This window comes from Coptis chinensis, chromosome 5, assembly GCF_015680905.1.
Source record: "Coptis chinensis isolate HL-2020 chromosome 5, ASM1568090v1, whole genome shotgun sequence".
NCBI classification, from domain to species: Eukaryota; Viridiplantae; Streptophyta; class Magnoliopsida; order Ranunculales; family Ranunculaceae; genus Coptis; species Coptis chinensis.
Window position 1 is genome coordinate 64025399 of NC_141460.1, and position 25300 is coordinate 64050698.

At 37.9% G+C, this 25300-nt stretch overlaps 1 protein-coding gene across 1 annotated transcript; it reads left to right on the plus strand.

Annotated features, from left to right (window-relative positions):
• The first annotated feature begins 23755 nt into the window (after positions 1 to 23755).
• Positions 23756 to 24316, plus strand: LOC147498311 (uncharacterized). Its single transcript, XM_086563206.1, has one exon. It carries the CDS (start codon positions 23756 to 23758, stop codon positions 24314 to 24316), a length of 561 nt encoding a protein of 186 aa, XP_086419332.1.
• Positions 24317 to 25300: the final 984 nt, after the last annotated feature.

A 25300-nucleotide genomic window follows, 5' to 3' on the forward strand; every position in this document is an offset into this window, starting at 1 on the left:
TCTTCTTCTTCACCGTCTCCATTCTAATAGACCGACCATCACTTTGATTCTTTAATGAAATTATGTTGAATTGAAGTTTGGTTTTTCTTTTTGAAGTTATTGATACATATTTTCTTTGGTGGATTTGTGTGTGTGTGTGTGTGTGTGTGTGTGTGTGTGTTTTTTTTTTATTTATTTTTATTCTATTGGGGGAGTTGAAAAAAAAAACAATGAAAAACAGCACGAGACAATCTCTCTAAAGAAAAAGGGACCAAACAGTTTCTAGAGTAACTACTTTTTGAGTATCTACCACTTGTTTTCCATACCCTAAACATGGTCGAGTACTACCGAATTTCACATGGCCAAACAGAGCCATACGGTGTACAAAGAATGTAAAGGTGCGGTTTAGTTCTACATTACAAATGTGATTAGGAGGAGAAAGGGTTTGGAGATGGGAAAGACCGAGTTCGTTTCTGAGCGACTGTCTACGTATCAAGCTCTCACTTATGGGGAAAGAGTTGAATCAGGTCTGACCAGCATGTATAGCCTATCTTATTCATGGGTTAGGGTGCACTATCCTGTTATTCTGTTTGGTTCCTATATTTTGGGCCCAAGTATGTAGACCCTATGCTATTAGTTGGTTGGCCCAACTCCAAAAGTACGGATAATGGTATCCATTGGAAGGCAATGGATTCCGATCTACATTAGAGGATACATAGAAAATTAAAAAAAAAATACAAAAAAAATACAAAAAAAAAAAAAAAAAAAAAAAAAAAAAAAACCGCTTAAACTGAAGAACAGTACCATCCACCTATCCTCCCACTATTGTTCCCCATTGATCTTTCAACCTCGGCGTCTCTTGATTTCTTCTTGCTACTATCTATCTCTCTGCTATTGGTAAGGTAATGGAAGTGTGAATTTAAAGTTTCAAAATTTAAGAAATTTTTTCATATTTGTGCTACCATCTTTGTTATGATATTTTATTTGAGTTTTTCTGCAACTGCTTAGTATAGCTTTCCCTGATGAGATGCTTTCTTAGTATGTCTTTATAACATCCACTAAATCTTTTCGAAGAAATAAACAAATGGGAAAATCATAGGTTAAAAGAAATAATATTGATATTAGATAAATAAAATTGCCTGTTTTTTTACCAAAACAAAAATATGTTGTTTCTTTCCATAGTTTGCCCTACTAATTCTTTGTTAATAAGTATGAAACAAGTTCTGTTTCTGTATTCAGGGTATATATCCTTGACACTTTTATTTCTGTCTAGTACACTTATCTGCCATTCTCTTGCCATTCTCTTGACAGAGCCTTTGTTAAGAAGTTCTATAATCCACTATATATATGGAATGTACTATTGTTCAGCATACTCAAGGGTGCCGAAACTTCTTGATCTCAAAGTGCACGTACAAGGCCAAGTGCGCGCTTGAATGAAACAAGATCAAATGTGATAAGCAAAATGAAAATAATTATACACTTAATTGAACCATAAAATGAAAAGATACCAATGCTGCTCTTCAGCAGTTTGAAGTATCAAGACATCAATCTCTATATATGAGCATGTAATCATGTAAGTGACACTTCACATAATCTTATGGAGATTATGAAATACATATATGGCTATCTAAATATCATAATTAAGTTTTGTAGAAGTTTGTACTATCACATTAGGCGTATCTAAATATTAAGAGTGAAGTAAATAACTTTGACTAACTTTCCCTCTCCACCATAAGTGTCAGAAAAAAATTCTTACACCAAAAATTTGGTTCCCATCCATATTTTAGCACTGGTTATCTTCTCTGATATTTGGGATATCTTAAACAACTTCCTGTTATCACTTTCTTAATGTATACACACTCTCTTGCACCTTAGACAATTCTCAAGCATTAATGTATCGAAAACTTACGAGTCCACTCCCTGTATCCATTTCAATGATGTCCAAACTATTTTTTTTTTCTTATTTATTTGTGTGATATTGTAGAGAATTGAGAACTCGCACTTTTATATATTTTTTCAACTAACTTGGGTTATACTCTTTACGCCACTCGACCACTAAATTATTATGTTTTTAACTTTGAAAGAATGGAGAAAGAGACACAAAATGTTAAAGGCCAAAGCAGTAAGAGGACGGTGTGGACGCCTCCAATGGATAAAATTTTTATGAAACTTATGGTGGCGTAAGTGCATGATGGACAATACCTTGATGGCCAATTTAGTAAACATGCTTGGAAGAATATAGTACAGTAGTTCAAAGCTAAATTTGGTCCCAATTATGATCTAGAAATTTTAAAGAATCACTATAGAGCATTGAAGAAGAACCATAGTGCTATAAGAACTTTAATTGATCAAAGTGGATTTGGTTGGGATAATGATAGAGAAATGGTGTATGCTGATGATGACCAGGTTTGGGATAATTATGTCAAGGTGATTTTCTTACTTTACTTTAAGAACTTTTTGTCTTCCAAAGAACCATATATAATTCATCATTAGAAAATTATGTCCACCATATGCAGGCACACCCGGATTTCGGAATTTGGAGAACTAAGTCTATTACAGGATATGAGGACTTGTGCATAATATTTGGTGATGGTGGGGCTAGTGGGAAGCATAGTCGTGCGCCTAGTGAGAAAGTTATGAACCATGAAAAATATAATCCGAAAGATGCGGGGAATCTGAATGGAGAGGGGTCCCAAAGTCCACTTGTTGGTTATGATGATTTGGGTAATAATACTCTAAAACCGATCAATTTGGACAGTGAGTTTGAAGCTTGTGCCCAACTAAAAAGAGACGACCAAAGATGACGCCAAACCCTCATGATTCTAAAAAGCCGCGACCTAAAAGCACTAGAGAGGGTATGGTAGATGCTATTCAAAGCATGGCAACAACATTTACTGAAATAGCAAACAAGAAGAAAGAAATTGCAACACCTAATTCTGAACCATCGTCTGAAGCAAAGTTGATTGTTGAATTAGAAGTCATTCCTGATCTTGATGACCGTACTTTCAAGCGAGCTTTGGATTTCTTAGAAGATGAAAAAAAAAGCGAGGGTGTTCATGGGGCTGCGTATGGAAAGGCGAAAGGAATGGTTGCTTTATCAATTTGAAGAAAAGTGATGAGCAAGTTTATAATTTATTTTTTATTGATCCCCAATATATTTGATGTGGAAAAATGCATACTTTGTTTGTTGGTCTATTGGGGATCATTAGGGGTCCAGGTGTCATAGAATTTATGAGTCTAGTAGTATATATTTTACAAGGGTATGTATTGAATATATATTTATTTTGTTAATTATGGTCACTTATGGGAATGCAAAACTTGCTTGATTGAACATGTGTTTGTTCTATGTACTTAATGAGAATGCAAAACTTGTTTGAACGTGAAGTTTGTTCTATTTATGCAATGAAGTAGTATTTTTATATTTGCTATGAAAATTATGTTTATCAGGTGTTATGTAATACAATTGAAATATACTATTTGCTTAATAAATGTGTTGACAGGGGCTATACTATGTCTGACGACTCTGATGAAGAAGATATGATAATGCAAGCAGCATGTGTTACTACCATGTTAACAGCTGGTTATTATCAATATTATGTCAATAAAATTCCTTGCCGCACTTCAGCTCTTAGTGGCACAGAGTGGGTTGAAGAAGTGCTTACTGGACATGGTGCGCGGTGCCAAGAAAACTTTTGTATGGAAAAACACGTGTTCTTGCGATTGTGTGATATTTTACAAACGAAAGGTCTACTCACTCACTCTGATACAGTACAGGTCGAGGAACAACTAGCAATATTTATGTACACAATTAGTCATAACGAACGTAATCGAACCATTCAAGAACGTTTTCAGCATTCTGGAGAAACTATTAGTCGCCACTTCAACAATGTCTTGAATGCAACAGTAGCACTATCTGAAGATTTTCTACAACCAGCAGGATCTAGTACTCCTAAAATTCTTGACAGTGGTTATAGATTTTATCCGTATTTTAAGGTATTGACTACGTATGATTATAATTTTTTTTAAACTTAAATTGCATGATACATTTTAAATAGTTTGTTTTTTTTGTTACTTAAAATATACGTCTATTAGGATTGTGTTGGAGCAATAGATGGAACACATATCCCTGCATTGATTGGTTCAAAGGAGAGAGTTCCTTTTAGAAGGAGAGAGTTCCTTTTAGAGTTCCTTTTATAAATAGGAAATGAATTGTTACGCAAAATGTTTTGGTGGCATGTTCATTTGACTTGCAGTTTCAATATGTTCTTGTTGGTTGGGAAGGTTCGGCTACAGATTCACGTGTTTTAAATTCAGCACTAACAAGGGAAGACAAATTGCAAGTACCTGAAGGTACATAATGCTTATTATTATGTTAAATCTTGTGGATTCTTTTGTCATACTTAATATTCCAAAACCCTTTATACTATTTGAACATGTTTATGATCATAATGCTTAATTTTATTTAATTTGAAATGTAGGTAAATATTATTTGGCTGATGCGGGCTATGCCAATGCACCAAATTTTATTGCTCCATTTAAATGGCACTCGTTATCATCTAAAAAGAATTTGGAGTGTTGCATCCTACAAATTACAAAGAGCTATTCAATCTTCGTCATTCATCTTTGAGGAATACTGTTGAACGTATCATTGGAATCTTGAAAAAGCGGTTTGCTATTTTGGCTCTTCCACCTCCATATCCGTTTGAAACATAAGTAAAGATAGTAATAGCATGTTGCATTCTACACAATCACATACGAAGAGAGAAACATAATGATAAATTTTTTGATAAGGATCAAAGAGAGCAAGAAGAACTTGAAGGAGACTTTGGAATGAGGAGACAAGATCTAGAAAACCTTAGTAGAAATAGAATACGAGAAATTGCATTAGATTGTAGAAAGTCTATTGCCATTGCAATGTGGAATGACTATTGTGACTATCACAATGCAGATTGATGAAATACTTTTGATTTTGCTTTGGATTTGTTTCATGTTAAGAATGAAATGACCAGTTATACTTGTTTCAAATTAAATATTTTGTTGAACTTTTTATTTTTGGGGTGAGAATATGGACATTGTATTTAAGTTATTATTTTCTTTTTTATTTATAATGTTCTATCATTTTTTTCAAATATGTAACAGGTTATCAGTGTAACAGATACAATGTGAACCAAATAGTGGGCACGCTGAACTTGTGACAGAACGATTGGCAGCCCAAACAGCTTCCAGATTAACCTGCTTTAAGTTGCACATCTACAGAATTAGATCAGCTAATCCAGGTTGGCTACTACGAATTTTTCTACTGCCAAACAGAGCCGTAAGGGGTATTTATAGTTGTTGAACATGAGGATCCACACAACATGTGTAATGACAAACATAGATGTATGGTTGAGATTGAGAAGGAGGGTATGAACGGTTTTGGTAGGAATTTCATAATGATGGAGGGTGGTTACAGTGGTTCGTAATTTGCGGTAATGGATTGTGTAAGTATGGTCCTGGTAATGATTGCATCTAGATAAGGGATGATGTCATGAGATGAAGCCTTCTACGTGAGTTCGTCCATGCGATCTACGTCCTTCTGGAGCGAGCTAGTAGGACGAACTTCATAGATCGGGAGATGATGTCGTTGCTTATAGCATGAGCTAAAGTGGACCACCTACATGAGGTGAATTGCTTATGAAGCAAGCTCGGAGGACGAGGACATGAGGTCAGTAGAATATTTCTGCTTATGCTGGACGCGCGCATGATCTTCATTAGATGTGAATATTACTCCCTTACACAGCCCCATCTCAGTAGGTCGCTTTATACGAAGAAGTGATCTGTTGAGAAAGAACGATGGCATGTGTCTAGCATATGTGAGGAGGTGAACGTTTGTGAACAGAAATATCCACCGTTTTGGAGAGATCATTTCGTGTTGTATAACGAACTGGTGCTGGACTGTAGCAGGCACGTGATTGACATGTGGGAGAATCTGAGCAGTTGAGGAGGAAAATGTGCCGCCGCTTTTTCTGGGATTTTGAAAAGACATGTCTTTGGTAGACGTGTGGGCTAGGGTTTAGGGTGTAATCATGAGGTCGGTGTATCGGGAACTGGAGGGTTGATCACACAAAACAAAATTTGGAGATCTGAAAAGTCATTTTTTGTTTCTCCTCCAGAAAACGCAAGGCTAGGGTTTCTCAGGTTAGTTCTTCTGCCATTGTTGTTGTTCATTTCTCTGCATTGTTCTTGCTTTTCTGTTGAGTTGTTAGGTTGTCTATTTTATTTATTATTGTGGTAGTTGTGAGTTGTGAGAGGAAGATGTCTGATTCTGACGTCACGCGATCTGATGAGATTCGCGAGGTTTCTTTGGGTTTTGATGATGTTGAGGAAGAGAGAGAAGAATTAGTTGGGTTTGAAAGTGAGAGGGAGGAGGTTGAACCTGATACTATTGTGGCTGGAGAAAGTAGCTCTAATAGTGGGGCAGCATCGACTACCCCCTAGGATAGTAGATAGACGAGCTATGAAAGCTTTTGCCGATCTGAGAAAAGTTTATGGTATAAAAGTGAGCGACCTGGAGATACATGAACTGGCAGAGGACGATGAAGTTTTTAGTGAGACGTTCGTGCTAGCGAACTACGGGGTAATTATCTGCGAGGGGCAGCTGAGGGCGGGAATGAGGATACCGCTCTCAAAGTTGGTTTGTGAGTTTCTGAACTTTTGTGAGAAAGCGCCCTACCAGTTCGTTGGCAATACCTGGAGGTTGTTCAGGGTGTTTGACCTGCTGAACGGGAGTGGTGAATATCGCATTGAGGTTGAGGACATTATTGAGCACTTCTCTGTGAAGCGATCTCGAGCTAATAACTTTAGCTTGCAAACATGGACGAGAAAGTCTAGCGTGTTGGACGGTGTGAGTAACGAGCCTTGGGAGAGACGACCGTTGTTGTTAGTTGAGAACTTCTGTGCTAGGGGATTTGGCGTACACACTAGGGTTTGCAACTTTTTTGGTGGTTGTTGGTGTTTTGTTTTGACATTTTAAGTGTTGATCTGGTATATGATATGTATATGTTTTGTTTTTGCAGAGGTCGTGGTTAAATGGCGAATTGAGCATGGGGTGATAGAAAGGTTTGCTAAGCTAACTCGCGCTGAGAAACGGGAGATACTGCGTGAAGTAGCGAACTACTTCGTTGAAAGGGGAGGTCGCCAGATCAGGGCGAAAAGAAGGAGGCAAAAGAAAAGGGCTCGGGGCCAAGTTGATCGTGAACTATCTACTGATTCCAGCATGGAGAGGGAGAACAATGACATTAAGACCAGGGAAGATAGGGGAAGGAACCGTCCTGGGCATGTGCGACCTGTAGGTGGTGCTGGGGGTTCTGGAACTGGAGGTGGGAGGGGGCATGAGAGCGCACCCTATGATCTGGAAGACATCTCTATCGTTCCGCATGAGTGGAGTTGCTTCTTGAAGAGGAAGGGTGATGAGCCTGAGTCGAGGACTGCCAAGGTCGCAAGAGCGGCTGACATCATACTAGGGGGTAGCTCGGGATCTGGCGGTGGTGGACGAACTAGTGGGAAGACAGTTCGTAGCTCGAGGTCGAGGTCTGAGGTCGATTTTAGTGTCCTGGGCCATGGGAGCACTGATGTCGTGCCGACCAGGGTTGCTGGGGACGTTGCTGGTAAGGTGAAGGGAAAGGCTGCTGCTAAGGAGACTATCAAGGGTCACTCTGGTAATGGGATGGATGATCTGGAGCACAACTTGGTGTATGTAGATGATGTTTCTGGCAAGAAACAACTTGTTAAGAGGTCGGACTATAGCTACATGTCCGTGCCTATAGCGGTCTGTTTACTGGAGGGGATGGCACTGTATGGTGATAGGAAAGATTTAGATTCGAAGGACCTGGAAGAGAACTTGAGGGAAATGGATAAGGCGTACTGCTTGGTAAGTGCTTATTTTGTTGTGGTTAACTAGGTTATCACCCTGACCATAACTCCCTAAGAGTTATAGGAACTGACTTAGAAGGAACCAAGTTCAAGAAAGTCCTTTCCTACCATTAATTATATCTAAGTCCCTCCACCTCACTTGTATTAACAATTAGACCATTGGGAATATGTTCTTCACTGTCACACCCATGTCTAATTGACCCAATGTGACATTTAACATCAATTGAACATTAAGAAACTATTTCTTATACCGACCGGGTTTGAGCTCAATTAGTTATGTCACAATTTCCTAATGCATAACTCCGTAGAGTGGTGGATCCTTTATTAGAATTTGTGATTCAAGACGGCGTCCTACATTCATTGCCCAAAACGTCAAGTCTAGTCTATGAATAGACATTAATTTTTAACGTTTCAAAGTAATAAATTTGAGACACAATGAATTTTCACAATTCCTCAAGTCTAGGGATTAATTAGTAGAGTGAAATTTGCACACTATCCTTAACAGCGAATTTATAGTGTGTTCTCACTTTGATCCCTTCAGTGTCAATCATATGACTACACCAATATACAAACTTAGAGTCATACTCAAATGATTGAGATATCATCATCTTATCATATAGCAGTTATGTATATTACAGTCTTAAAAGTGATGCGTCCGACTTCACCCCTAACTGTGAGTATTCTAGGTAAATAGATACAATCAAATCTCCTGCACGTGACTCTTCATATGCTTGATTGTTCTAATTCTATTACCTATGGAACTTATGGTTTCATCATATGATATTAGTTCACCCATATGCATAATAATAAGATTCATGTATTTAATTAAACATCATCATATATAAACAATAAATATTCATTGGCTTTGTAAAGGCCAAATATCCCAACACTTATGGGGCAATCTCTTTGAAAAATTTAAACGATAACAGCGAATTTCAAGTAAATGGCCAACGCCTTAAACATTACCACAAGTTACGATCTCCAAATGTCGAAATGAATCTTCTCCAAGATCTAGTCTACAAAGACTACTAGATTTGCTGGTGTACTTCCTTCCATGTGTTTAAAAAAGGGGAAGTACACCATTTTGGTTGTCGGACCCTCTTTTCTTTTCATCTCTTATATCACTTGGAGTGTGTGGTTGTAAGCGCCGAAACCGTAATCCACAACAACTCTATTTCAGAACTGAGTATAAATGTCTTCTGATAATCGAGCAAACATGTTTTCTGGTCAATGATGGGTACCAAAAAATTCTCCTCCTTCATTCTCTTCCCTTTTCTACTTTCTTCCTTGCAAACTTCAGCTAATCATTTGGTGTAAGTCTCACTCATCACGAATAGGTAATGGTCATAGTACTTTTGCTCGTAAACGACGTGCACGAAGGATGGGGTGGTGTATGCGTTGTCAAACACCTTTCTATCTAGGTCTTCAATCACTATCCGATACTTGTCGGTATAAGGTATATTTTTGCCTAACACTAGCTGAGCAGGATAAACTTAATCGCCGTGTCATTGCTCCCGCAGGTTGGGAATCGTCTTGAGGATCTGACGTTAAAAGACTCATAATCGTTTTAAGGATCTGACGTTAAAAGACTCAACATGTATATATTCGTGTCTTTCCCATTTCCCCTTTGCACTAACACTGTGCACAACAAGATTTGTGTTCAACATCGAATGTTGCCTACTCAGGACACGGGCAATGGATTTTACCAGGCCAACCCCTAGCTCTTTGCTATTTGATTTCATTTTGGGCCGGTTTGAGGATATACCATATGTAATAAGGGTAATATTATTAGACCGTTTCACCCCTCGCACGGTCAAGGATGGTACCGTCCTGCACCCTAGGTCCCCAAAACATAAAGGTTAAGCCACAGTCTGGCTGGATTAGGTTCGTTCCATGCGCCAACGTGACAGTTGCCTGGGATTTTACATGGAGAGTCTTTTGGTCGTCCAATGTTGCTAACACGTTACTCTTCCCTTGTATATTTGTATATAGTTAAAAAAAAATGGATGAGTTATGTTTCCACAAGACTCAACCCCTACACATTTTGTAAATTCTTCTTCCACCTTTTCTTTTTTCAAAAACAAGTTTGACTATGAGCTGACTATATACCATTGGATGCCATTTTTAAAGATGATCATTTTAGTAGCTCATTTGTCCCTTTTGGAGTTGAAACGAATCGGGAATCCATGTTTGAAGTTTTCAGAACAATTTAGGACATAATGGGCATTTTCGGATTTCATTTGGGCCTGGGCCAAAAATTCCACCCCTACCCAAGTCACGTGCCCATTTCATAAATCCACCATGCAACCCATCACACACGTCATTGCCTTCAACTTTCTTCCCCCTCAAAAACCGGATCTAGTTCCCATCACTTTCACTCGCGCATGCGTCACCCATCAGTATAGTTCGACTCGCGCACATGACCTATACTACGCCAAATCTAGTTCTTTTCCTATAGCAACTTCCGCATACATTGCTCACCTCACGCGAGTCAAACACAACTCTCTATGGCTGCCAATAGACGAATAACAGTTTAGCAAAATATTCTTGATCTCGTCAATGGTGGTATGTTCCACCCATTTTTTTATGAAGAGATTGAAAGTAGAGGGTGGGAGTATCCATTGCACCAAAATGCGGAATACTACTCCGAAGATTTGGTTTTGAAGTTTTACAACAATGGTGGTTTTCGAGGGAATGAATTTTGGATTGCGGTGGATGGGCTGGAACGTGAACTCACATTGGAATTGATGCCCAATATCACTGGTATTCCAATCAACTACTATACTCCGACATTGCAGATATCGGAGTACCCAACCACTTTAGACTTGATGATTGACACGCTAATCAAGGGAGAATACAATGACGGCTTGAGATGCACGTACAAACACTCACTGGGATGGAACCAATTGGCGGTCACTCAATGGGTGGCCTACAATATGATTGCCACCTTAAAGACATCAGACGTTAACAAGACGTTCCTTCACCTGATGTGGATCTTACAAGAGAGGAAGAGAAATTTCTGCATGGTGCATTTCCTCGACGATATCATTACTCAAGCCACTAACAAGTTAGCTCCTCTTGTTGTTCTTGTTACACAGATAATGATTCATTTAAGGTTCCAGTCTGATACTCTGTTAATTCCCACGAGGCCCTTTGAAAACTTTGGGATTTTCGAGACATGTCATGGATCACTGGGACCCTACAGCGAAAATAGTGGAAGAGCATGATCACGTGCATCTCCCCCATGGAAGCATTATGCTCGATCAACACTGGCATGTGTAACATGTTCACACGCCAAGTGAATATGGAAACTTCCATGGGTGAATTCCAGCATAACATGTGTACTCGTCAAAACGAGTTTCAGCGCATGATCATGGCAAACCAACACCAGTTTCAGGGTCAGGTGCTGCAGTCTATAGAGGATATTCATGATCAGCTAGCCACCTTGGGAGCTCGTTGGCAACGTCATCGTCGTAACCCTGGTTCATCTTCAGCTAACCCTGAAGATTCATAATAGTAGCTTTACTCCTTCTAGTTTAATAATGACTTCTGTCATTTGTTTCCTCTACGTAATTGAATTTTATTTTTCTATTATTGTAAAATAGTGTGTTAATTACTTTCTCAAAATTTTGTATCTTGAGACAAATTAAATGAGAAATTATCTACGTATAAGATTACTGCCTTCCTTATATAAATATAGATTAATCTGTTGCATTATGCATTGGGCCTAATGATTAAGTCCAACAGACTGATCCAAAAGTATGCTCAATGGTCTGGTCCACCACTAGGCCCAACGACTTTATTCTTCACACTTATCCACAAACGGTCATGTTTTTTGCTATAAAATTTGACCCTCCTAGCCATACTTCACTCATCACATTCTCTCACTCTCCACAAATAAATCTTCACCAACTCTCATATTCTTCAACATAATGGATCCGATCGAAAATTTTGAAAAGTAGCAATGTGAGGATGCATTCAAGGTCTTCCTGCTAACATTATTTATCGTTGTCATATTGTTGGTTATGCATCTAATTCTCGAAAATCTATGTAACGTACATCTCTCATTTCTTTTGTCGCTTTGTATATTAGTGTGGTGTGTTAAATAATTCTCAAACATTTGTATAGTTTACGTATTTAATGGAGAAGTTCCCTATTTAATATTTGTGTGTATTAATTGTATTTTTACCTTATCATAAACATAAAAAATCATAAAACCCCATAAAAAAAAAAAAAAAATCAATCACTCACAAAAATAAATCTATCTCGACTCATTGTGTTCAAAGTAAGTCACACACGCTACTTAGGTATGCCTAACAAATGTCGCGCAAGCAACTCTATAAAATTTTACCATCTTCCATTATTGAGGTTTGCTACATCAATTCAGAATTTATGTGTAGGTCTAACTATATTGTGGCCCCTTCCTCTGTACGTTCTATCTCTTTGCATGCCTCAATAATAGTCTTAGTGGCGTGACTTTAAATGCCCTATTTGACAACTCAAGATAGAAAATTCGTGTTGGTCTAACTGCCATGTGAAACCTTCCTCCGTATTATCTACTATTTGTAAAAACCTCTTAATTGTCTCAGGAATCTGACATTAAAAGACCCACCTTAGATATCCATACTCGATACGTCCTATCACATTAATGTGATGCGACAAGAGCACCTGTTCTATATGTGTTTTTTTTCCCACATATTAATTCCAAATCTAACTGCACTTGCCATCCTGATCCGTTAATATTCATATATTGGCTATAAATATCTTTCCTTCCGCCATCTTCATTTCAATCATTCTTCACCATTCTTCCCTCACATATAATTTCAAATGGCTAAACTAAGACAAATATTGCCCGAGAAAAATTTTATGAAAAAATTTCATGACGGTTTGTTTTCCCCATATTTTGATACTGAAATTATACGTCGAGGATGGATGCCTGTGTTATATCATTTGGCATCTACCTATTCCAGAGAATTGGTTATGATGTTTTACCAATTTAGCGAAATGGACCATGGTAAATTCTATTTCCATGCCCATGGACAACGTTTTCAATTAATTCCAAAAATCATCTCCAAAATCCTTCAAATTCCTATGATGAGCCCTGAGTTGGCTATTCAGGAGTCACAATTTTTTACCATCAAGCAACTAATGCAGGCCACTGTATCTCATGGTGAACTCGAAAGCAGAAACCACGTTGTTCTTCAACGCTCTTTGCAACATAATCAACGATTTGTTCTCCACTAGTTAGGACACAATATTGCTGGAATATCAAAAACATCTGAAGTGACCAAACCTCTTCTCCACAGTCTAGGTGATGCAGACTCAAAGGGATGACTTTTGTATAATCCAATTTATCTGGAACTCGATCACTAGAACGAAAAAACGGTTAGCCCCTTTGCCTACCCTAGTCACGCGAATTATGTTGCATTGGGGTTGTCAAACTATTTATCCAGAAACACCTATTCAAATAGCTCGCCTTACTGCCCTTCACGCAGAGTGCGTCGCTAATTTTTGGACTCCAAATACTCAAATGAACCTGACAAAAGACCAAGAAGACCAAAACCCACCCATTAAACATCTCTTTGATGAAAATGCCATGCAGAACATCTTTAATCCTATGGAAGGCATCCAATTTCTTCACCAAGGTCTGCGAACACTACACGCCCGTTAGGAGATCTTCTATATACGTCTGTTGGAATTATAGGAAGCTAAGGTCAGGCAATGCACGAAGTGGTACAAGAAGAATTCTTGCACAACCACTCACAGTTTTTGGAAAATCACAGTATTATAATGAAGAACCAAAGCAATTTTTCCACACACCAGGGTGAAATTCAGCAGCATCTCATCCAGCAGATTGATCAACTCGACAGTCTTGTAAATGATCTGCTTCCACTTAGCCATCCTCACCATCAATAATGCCCAGGATTTTGTTCCACATTTCAACATTAGGTTTTTACTTCTTTTTATCTCTTAGTCAACCTATTTTGTTTTTTGTTTGTGTTTTCTATTGTTAAGCAGTGGTTAAAGATATTGTGCCCATTAGGTTGTCATAATTCTTGTTGTTATCAATAAACAATCATTTCAAGACAAATTTTAAACTATTGTGTTAAATTTGTTTGTAGGAGGGCTTATCTTCTTTCATACTCTTTCATCCATCCCGATAGACATTATTGGATTCTTCTCTTTATATCACTTAATCTATCAGGCGTGGCGGACATACTTTATTCCTTTACAGTGGGACCTTCTCGTGACTATTTCATTTTGGACATTTCCTCACGTTAATTGATAGTCTGTAAAGACTCCCTGCCTTACCCCTCTATCTGCTCTAACTGACCTATCTTCATCAAGCATGGCTACACCAAAAATTATTCTTGAGCAATCCTTCTAGGCTATGATGGATTCCCATGCTTATGGCCTTCATTTCCGTGAATACATCACCAATATCAGGTGGTCTTCCCTAGTTCTTCAACTTGACCAAACTTATTCTCCAGGTTTGGTTGCATACTTTTATGCCATGAGGCTGCGACAACATGGCCATACATCAGCCATAACTCATACCGTTCCTTTTCATGGCCTACTTTTCATGGAACATATGATGATGGTCTTGCAATTAATGAAGGAATTGCACCTGGTAAATGGCCAGACACCACCATTCTCTTAACAAGCATGACCATGAATGTGGGGAATGCGATATTGTTTATCTTTCTGAACATCATGGGAGATTGACATTTTTCTACTGCCAATGATACTGCCTGTGTAGTATTCAATGCACTTGCTCAAGGTCATACATTCTTTGATATCATAAACTATGTTATCACCAATCTGAAAAGAGCTCACACTGTTACGCATCAATATCTACTTTTACCTGTAACCGCTTGTCGAATTATGAGGACACATTTCCCACAGTTTTCAGCTACTTTTAACAACTAGGTTAAAATAGATTCTATGTGCCCTACGAGCAGAATAATTCGTTCATTAAGGTTTTAGCAATGGTGTGATCGTCCTTCATGGTACCTTAGGTACGTTCGTTGTTTCCCTGACGACGATGATATGTTGGAACATTTGAACAAATCGGGGGAACAACAATGGAGCACCATTTGGTAAACCATTATCTATTAGCGTGATGCTAATGAAATGCATTTCACTCGAGATGACGAGAGTACATCAGTATCTAGTGGTTGGTAAATTTGAGTAGGCCACAGTGTATATATATCTAATTGTATATAGTTATGTTTGGTGTGCTATCATTTTTATTTATTTATTTATGTATAATATATTATGTTAGAATAACTTTCTGTTGCAGCTATCCAACCCTAATTTTGCTCACGATTTTTAAGTAATTTCATTATTTATCTCTTGATACTTCGAGGACTAAGCATCATTCTGTTTGGGGGTGGGCTTTAAACCTGTTGCAAAAAGTAGGCAACTTGTAGGTTGTATATAGTTTCTATTTTCTTTGTAGTGAATGTACTTAGTGACAAAGTCTTGTTTTCTTTTCTATAATGAAAATTGTTTAGAAATCTCACATTAGCATTCAAATTAGGATTTGTTCTTAAGAAAATTAAGATAATACGTACACAATAGTTTTTACATATTTTCATGAATATTCATTCACTGAGTATCATCAATTGTATATAGCAGTAAGTTTCTAGAACCCACGGTTAGTTACTTAAATTATCAATCTTGTGAGAATCTAACCAAAAAGCCTCGATATGTGTAAATTATGAGTAATGACATAGAGGAGTAGATTTTCAAATAGAGAAAATCACGCGTCTACTTACTTAATCACCATCCGAACTCTAGGCGAGAATTTAGGGCTTCTTTGGATCAATATAGCCAAAAATTCATACCTGTTACAAATTTTGCCGCTAATCACCCTACTGAATCTTTCATCAAACCTTTCACTTTCACCAACAATTCCTTACCCATCTATTAACCCCAAATAAAATAAACCCACCTAAATGATGAGTATGAGAAATATGATGAAAAGTGGAAAAATAAAGAGAAAGACTTGTCCCAAAATAAATATCAGTTTCTAGCCTTTTCAGTTTATATATATATCAAAGTTTGAACTCCCAAAAATCAAATCAAAAGGAGTCCAAAAGTTTAAAAGTTCAAAGTATGGTAACTCATCTAGAAGTAGGAAAAGAAAATAAGGATTTTTCTAATGTAAATATTTTGAAAACCTTATTCTCTCATACTTGCATTTTTTTTTCCATTCCCATTTTCTTCTACACCACCACCTAAGCCCCACAATACCTAATAAAGACCTCTAGCTTAATTAAGAGTAGGATGGTGTGATAATAAGTAGTAGATGTGATTGATCGACCTCAGCTCCTCTGTTTGTAATTGAGATGTGAGGAAAAGTGTGCCACTTCACACTGGAGTTAGCGACACCTGAGTGGAAAAATTATGAGCGAATTTGTGTTTCGACGCATACCTGTGAGAACCTATTTAGGGACGCTCTCCAAAGGATCCAGAAATGGCCCTGCTTGTACATTTCAATGTAAAGTTCACTATATGCATATTTATATATAGATGTTTAAATTATTGTATGCATATTAACTTGAGTTTCAAAGGAATTAATCATCATTCCCTACTAGAGAGATGTATAGATATTTGAGATAAATTTAGGAAACAAGCTTTTGTTACTAAGTCATTGTAGTATAGATGAAGTTTGTGAGTATCTTCTCTTGAAAACTCTCATGAGGCTATAACTCATCCACTAGGGAATTCCTAGTGGTTTAAGGCCTTATTGCATACGGTCAATGTAACTACACTCTGCGAAACAAAAATTAGTATAGGATTACACATTTTTTACCACTTATCTGTTTTAATGTCTTTTCTTTGCTTGAGAACAAACAAGGTGTTGTTTGGGGGTGGTGTGATAAGTACCTAAAACTATAATATTAAACCACATAGAGACATAGCAATCTGGTTAATTATATGTTTAATAATAATGAAAAAATTATATTTTCGTACTTTTGCAGGTTTTCGCAGTTAACGTAAAAATAATGGTTAAACCTGCATTAAAGCACGGGAATAGTGTATATATCTGAAGTCTTCCTATTCAGCCCATGTGAAGCTCAATGATAGAATGTAATTTAAGCTTTTACTCCTACTTAGCTAAAGAGACTAGGAAGAAGTAAACTATAATTTACGTGTCTTTTTAAATCAAAGTTCTACTCTCAATTATCATGTAATAAAACTAGAGTAAGAATTCGTTCCACTCCTAATTGCATTAGATAATAACTAAATCCACTAATGATGAATATGAACAATTAAACAACATGAGAGTAATGATTTAAAATAGAACTAATATGGTACAAACTAATATTGAATATATTCTAAATTAAACTATGACAATTAAATATTAAGATGTGAATATAAAAAAGGAATTAGGGAGATTTAAAATTCACCTTGATTAATCCCAAACATGCTAATATAGAGTTTGTTGTAACCCTAATTTTTATATTTTCACACAATGTTCAACATAAAGGTTAGGTCTTTTTATCCCTAATTATTCATGGTATCTCTAACCAACTAATAATTAGCATGAGAGGAAGTTGAAACCCATTCTCATGGTAAATGAACTACCCTTGAGTCTAAATTTATTTTACTTATTGGTAAATAGAAAACCCAAAACTTGAAGCTCTTTAATACAACTATTCTATACTAACACATCAAGTCTTCATCAAAGCTTTAATCAAACCCCTCTAATAGAGGTTTAGTTATGGTTCATTAGACTATCATGGAATAAATAATGAGAAGAAGAAGACATAATTAAAGGAATACTTGTATTAAAAATAACTTGAATTGTATTAATAGTGGCTAGGCTAATAAACATAAACTAGGTTTAGACTAAAGAGAAGAGGTATGAGAGAGTTAGAGTTTTACCTTAGTCCACTTTATATAGGAGAAGGCTAGGTTTACAATTTCGTGCATGGGCTTTGAAGCTATGTTTTGGGCCACTAAATCAAGCCCAAAACCCAATTACTTAAGTCCAAAAAGGGTTTCTCTACTGGAAATTATTCTAACAATCTTTTCGTCTACTTTTGTTGCTCTTATTAGATCAAGAGTTAGACCATTAGAAAGCTCTTTCCGATCCGGTCGTTTTGACATATAAAAGGCCCACTTCTGAGGTTTGAGTCCAAAGATACGGCCTACGAAAGTTTTATTGACTTTTATGCTCTATTTCTGTCTGCGTTGACTTTAACTTTTCAACTTTGACTAGGCATTAAAAATGTTTTTTCTCCTTGAAACTTGGGCTTTAACCATAGAACTTCTTAGCAACCAATTTTTGCTCCTTTCTTTTGCAAAAGTGACATATTTCTTCACATAATTGACTCCAAGACCTGTAATACACAAAAATACGTAAACAGTACTAATTCTTATTTATTATAAACATAATTGGTCTAAATATAATATTATCAAGGGGTTAAAACTACAATTTTAGGCTCTTATCAAACCACCTCCAAACAACATTTTCCTTGTCCTCAAGCAATGATGAGAAATTAAAATAAGTGACCAAAAATGGAGTTCTAACTAATCTCGTTTCGCCGAGTGCGATTACATTGACCAAAGCTAATAAGGCCTTAAACAAGTAGGATTTCCCTAGTGGATGAGGTATAGCCTTGTGAGAGTTTTACAGAGAAGATACTCACAAACTTTATTTATACTACAATGACTAAGAAATAAAATTAATGTTTCCTTATGTATTCTTAGATATCTATACATCTCACTAGCAATGAATAAAGAATATTCAATTCGTAACCTCAGTGTCCTGTATAAGATTGGAACACTGAATCAACAATTATTTCTAATGAAAAGATGACCTGTAACTAACCTGTGTAAATCGGGCTTTCTTTAAAGGGGCGCGGGCGCGCTCAATTATAAGGTAGCAAGGGTGTGTGCGCGCTCTGTTAATTTTTTTATAAACAGACTTTCGCGCGATTTCTTAATGGGTTGGGCCTTGAAATAGGAAAGAAAACACGAAACAAAGTTACTGGAAGGCAGGGTGTGTGTGAGTTTAGATATAGTGTAAATAGGGCGCGTGTGCACTTCGAGTATACAACTTTGAAAATTTCCAATAGACTTCCCGTGAGGCCAGAAGCAAAATCTTGTTTTCAGAAAACAGAAACACAGTCAGGAATCAAGGAATCAAGGCGGAAATAACCAAACACTTGTGAACAATAGGGTGGGTGGGTGGATTGGGCTGTTTGTAAAATTGAAAAACTAAGGGAATTTAATTCTAAAGACAACTAAGATGGCAGCGACGCCATTTGATAGAATGAAATTTAAGCTTTTACTCCTACTTAGCTAAAGAGACTAGGAAGATGTAAATAATAATTTGTATGTCTTTTTATATCAAAGTTCTACTCTCAATTATCATGCAATAAAACTAGAGTAAGAATTCGTTCCACTCTTAATTGCATTAGATAATAACTAATTCCACTAATGATGAACAATTAAACAACATGAGAGTAATGATTTTAAATAGAACTAATATGGTGAAAACTAATATTGAATATATTCTAAATTAAACTATGGTAATTAAATATTAAGATATGAATATAAAGAAGGAATTAGAGAGATTTGAAATCCACATTGATTAATCCCTAACATGCTAATATAGAGTTTGTTGCAACCTTAATCTTTCTGTTTTCACACAAGGTTCAACATAAAGGTTAGGTATTTTTATCCCTAATTATTCATAGTATCTCTAATCAACTAATAATTAGCATGAGAGGAAGTTGAAACCCATTCTCATCGTGTATAAACTACCCTCTAGTCTAGGTTTATTTTACTTATTGCTAAATAGAAAACCCTAGACTTTTACGCCCTTTAATACAACTATTCTATACTAACACATCAAGTCTTCATCAAAGCTACGATCAAACCCTCTAATGGAGGTTTAGCTATGGTTCATTAGACTATCACTAGATTTTTGGACCTGTTCAACAAACGGGGACCTTTTTTATAATTTTTTTTATTATGTATCAAAAATATTATTTCCAAAGTATATTGAAACTCATATAGTAAAACTTAAGGAAGGTGGGTTCACGCAATGGAATGGTCTGGTCAGAAGGCCTTTTTTGGCTAGTTGGATTATTTACAGAACCTTTGCTCTCAGAATTTTCTCTTTGCTTGCTTATATGCTTCACCTTACAAATTCTATCGGGTTGTACTTTATTTTATTGTTTTTTTCAAGTTTAGTTGCAATCTGTAGCCCTATCTTCTTTCCATAACAATTCACTGAACGGGTGTCGTTATTATTTAATTTAAGTAAATAAATTTTGAAAAAAAAAAAAAAAAAAAACTTGAACAGGTTCTATTTTTTTAATTAAAATGCAAATTAGGGAAAAACAGAGAGTGGTTAGTATGTTGATAGTGTCGGTGTAGGTGTGTACTCATGTAAGTCAAAAGGAGTGATCTTGCCTCATGAATTCTACCATCAATGACAATTAGCACAATACTTATTATAGAACATTCTCAACCCTATATTTATGAGTCCTTCATATATATTGGTGCTTTATACAAAATTAGAAATCATGCCAGTTCAAGTACATAATACTTGTATTTAAGTAAAATCTAATGAAAGATTGTTAAAAAAAATAATTAATTTCATCTTGACTGGTTCTAAGCTTTTTAAATAAGTTCATGCCTATGGATCAATGTAACTCTTCAGGAGAACTCGTTAACAACATCAAGTCATCAACGACATCCATCCCTTAGACCTGTATTCCAAAAATAATCTAAATATATAAACATAATGAAAAAAAAACAATGATAAAAATAATTGGGTACCCAAAATAATTATATTTGCAAACAAAAAACATATAGCAAATCAGTAAAACAATCATTCAACGCTATTATATAGGATACCAAATTTTTTTGCTAAGAACATGGCAAAGATAAAAAACATTAAGGCATGTACTACTTACCAAATAAAGAAAAAATAACTAAGGTAGTACAATTGGGGTAATATGCAACTAATGGGACTCCTCCGAGCTCATTTGGTTACATGTCTGATGTCTGCAATTGTATATGAAATTGGTTCCTTCAAGAGTCTTGACTCATATTCTTAATCAAATAAAGTGTAAGCAATACTATTCACCTCAATGATGTTATTTCCAAATGCCATCTTCTATCCTTCATCATTTCACTTCATAGCCTATCCATTCTACAACTTACCACGTCCTTCAAATGTATTATTAAGTCCATCATATGACCCAGTATTATCATATCCAAGAGATATAAGACCTCTCTCTCTCTCTCTCTCTCTCTCTCTCTCTCTCTCTCTATATATATATATATATATATATATATATATATATATATTCATTGTTTCTACTTGCAAATAGTAGAGATCCTCTTATCTTTGTAGTTTGCACCATCCATATTTCCTAAAGAAAACATTAAAACAAAAGAATGGCAAAATGAATAGAACTCACATATGGAAATGTAAGCAAAAGAGAGTGCCTCATTAGCACTTTCTTTCACAATTCCATTGGTATCTTTTATGCATAGATCGACTAACCAAAAGTCCTTTTTGTTTGGGCAGAAACGATCAGGTCTATTATCCTAGTTTGTGATTTTAGTTATATTGAGTATTGATTGTAGCTATTTAGCAATATAAAAACGGGTATGCACCTCCATTTGGTACAAAAATTATTGTTAGAAACTAATACATGAAAACAATAAGTTGCAAAATAAAAATCATCTTAGCAGCCTAATAGAAATATTAATTGCACATTAGTGGATATAAAGATAGCCTATTAAATAGGGACGAGACATGTTTTTTTTTTAAAATGTATGAAAACATAACTATCCTTAACATCTTTGTTTTAGTCGACAATTGTGTATTCTTAAATTCAAGTTCAAGCATCCACTCCAAGTGTAAGGTGTCCACCTTAGATAATAACTCATACCAAAAGCAATATCTTGCTTCAATAATGTGCCGTGTCTAGTGTATGGGTCCAATTATGAAAAGGATGCCAGGTCAGCAGACATCATATGGGAGGCAGAGTAATATGATAGAGCAGGAGCATAGGAACCGAGCCAGGGAAAGGACCAGGTCAGCGAGACACCAAATGGGGTGCATCTTAGTAAGGTAAACCGGGAAGTATGCGATCCTAGCCGAGAAACCCTAGATTGCGGACGTGGCAAGTGTACGACAGGAAGGGGATCAGTCAGATGGGAGGACAGCTGGACGGTCAGGAAGTGAGAGGAAGTGGGTATAAAGAGAAGGACATAGGAAGAGAAAAAGGAGGCCGCACAGTGAAAGGGAGAGAGAGAGAAAGAGAGGGTTGTAAGTCCATCACTTCTCATCGATAGAACAGTTGAGTTTTTAGGTCAATACATTTGGCGCCGTCTGTGGGGACAGAACAAAGGCAAAGTAGAGATGGCACCGAAGAAACAAGTAGGCAGACCGAAGAGAGTGGCAGTGCAGGAACCGACACCAGAGGCGGTGATTGATGAAGAAGGAGGCAGGAGAGAGGATCTGGAGACAGAGGAGACACGACTTATGAGGGAAGAGATCGGGAGGCTAAAAGAGGAGAACGACAGGTTGAGAAGAGAAAGGGAAAGAGAAGAGGAAGGTACGGGTGGAGAGGCAAATGATAGCTCTGAGGAGGAAGAAGAGGAGCCAAACCTCGTGGAAAATCCAGTGGCCGGCTTGACAATCGAACAGGTGCAAGAGATGATAGACAATGACAGAGAAGCAAACCAGCAGAAGGGGAAAATTCGCGGAGGAGCGGCTAGCCAAGTGGTGGCGGGGCTAAACCGCAACCCTTTGGCGGATGGCATTTAGGCTTCGGAGGTCCCAAAACGCTTTAATCAACCTCGATTCGAGAGGTACGATGGGAAAGGAGACCCAGTGGACCATATCCACCATTTCAGGCAACATATACCGTTATGGCAGGAGTCGCGGTATGATGGATTGCGATGCATGATGTTCCCGGCCAGTTTGAAAGGTGAGGCATCGGATTGATACTATCGATTACCGGCAGGGAGCATAAGGAATTTCCAAGAGTTGGAACAGGCCTTTGTAGATTATTTCATACACCAGAAGAAGCGTGCGGTGGACATCGCGGCCTTGTTCAACATGAGACAGAGGTCGGCAGAGACAGTGAGAGAGTATCTATGTCGGTTCAAGGCTGAGACGTTGAAGGTCAAGAATTTGGATGAGAGGACCGCAGTTATCGCATTTGAGCGAGGGTTGCTTCCAGGGACGGGAGTGCACCAGTCGGTCGCAAAGAATGAGATTGCAACATTGCACGAACTATATCCGCGGGTAGAGAAATATATCAGGTATGAGGACACTTTACCGAAGAGATCAGGGAAAGCTGTTTTGTCTTTGGAGAAAGATAGGGAGCATCGCAGGGAAGGGGCCTCAGAAAAGGGAAGCGGGGGGTACCACGGTTACCCCCTGAGGGTTGAGAGAGTATGGGAAGGGATTCAATGGGATAATAGAGAAAGGAAGCCATATCGAGAGACAGAGGTGACGCCACTGAATAGATCGTTGAGAGAAATATTGCCTTTGATTAAAAACTTGCGGGGGTATGAAGGTCCGCGGAACACACCAATAGAGCTGCCGGATAAACCTTTCTGCGCATATCACCAAATGCAAAACCATGAGACTGATGACTGTTACGCTTTGAAGTGGATGGTTCAGAGATTAGTGGAGAAGGACCAGATGAAGGAGTTTGTGAGGGATGCGCAGAATGATGAGTGCTTGCCGCGATAAGATTAGTTATTGGGGACTATACATGTGATCTTCAGTGGTGAAGTGCTAAGTCATAATGCACATAGAGACAGGGTAAGGAGGACAGCGAGCATCCAACAGATCAATGACAGGATTGATATGCCACGACCCAGGGTGGGGTCAGCCGAGGACAAAGACACGATCGTCTTCAGCAAGGCGGATTTACGGGCAGTGGACTCCCCCCATGAGGACGCGTTGGTTATCATGGTGGCAATGGGCAATTACTTGGTGAAGAGAGTGTTAGTGGATTGTGACAGTGCGGTGGATCTGTTGTTCAAAGGAGCTTTGGAAGAAATGGGAATGGATCCTAGGCAACTAAGGCCTCCGCGCACTAATTTATACGGGTTCAATGGAAGTATGATAGAGCCTATAGGGGAGCTCTTGTTGCCGGTAACCACGGGCCCTGTGACAGTATTCGCACAGTTCATGGTGGTAGATTCTGCCTCACAATACAACGCTATATTAGGGAGGAGGTGGATTCATGAGATGAAGGTCGTCCCATCTACGTACTATCAAGTGATACGGTTCCCCACTCCAACGGGCACGTATGAAGTCCACGGTGATCAGGTGACAGCCAAGAACAGTCATAGGGGAACAATGAAACGATTGGTACACGGAATAGAAGAGGAGAGTTCCCACCCAAGAAAAAGGCAAGCATAGCAATTACAGAGTACCTCCGCGGAGAGTAAGTTGGAACCTGCGGAGGGTCCAAAGGCGCTAGATGAAATTGAAGTGGTGAATATAGGGGATGGGGAGGAAGAAAGGCTCACATCGGTAGGATCCAGTCTACCGGATGATTGGAAGAGTAAGTTGATACAGTTCTTGTCGGAAAATAGGGATGTGTTTGCTTGGACGATTAAGGACGTTACGGGATTAGACCCAGAATTTGCATGCTATAGGTTGCACATGAGGGAAGATGCCAAGCCAGTGAGGCAGAGGATGCGGAGCATTAGACCAAAGTATGCGGAGGACATCCGCGAAGAGGTATTATGGTTGAAGGGAGCTGGCATAATACGAGAGACGGAATTCACCTAATGGTTGTCCAATGTAGTCGTGGTACCTAAAAAGAATGGCAAAGTACATATGTGTGTCGATTTCACGGATGTGAATAGAGAGTGTCCGAAAGATAGCTTACCCCATGCCGCGAGTAGATGAGTTGGTGGATAGGACCACGGGGTACAAGGTATTCTCATTCATGGACGCGTCTATGGGGTACAACCAGGTTGTGATGTATGGGCCAGATCAGGAGAAAACAACATTTGTGGTAGAAGGCGGGACGTATTGCTATATAAGGATGCCATTCGGGCTGAAGAATGCTAGAGCCATGTTCCAGAGATTGGGGGAGAAAATGTTTGAAAGCAAGATTCGAAAAGGGATTGAAATATACAGAGATGATATGGTGGAAAAAAGCATGTCGGAGGAGGAGCATTTGGAGGGCTTATGGGAGACATTCAGTATACTGCGGAAGTATAATTTGAAGTTGAATCCAGAGAAGTACACTTTTGGAGTGACCACAAGCAAGTTATTAGGCTACATCGTGACTCATCGAGGAATAGAGGCCAATCCTAAGTAGATAAGAGCCTTGATAGAAATGTCATCCCCACAGAATGTAAAGGAGGTACAACGGCTGGCAGGAAGGGTGGC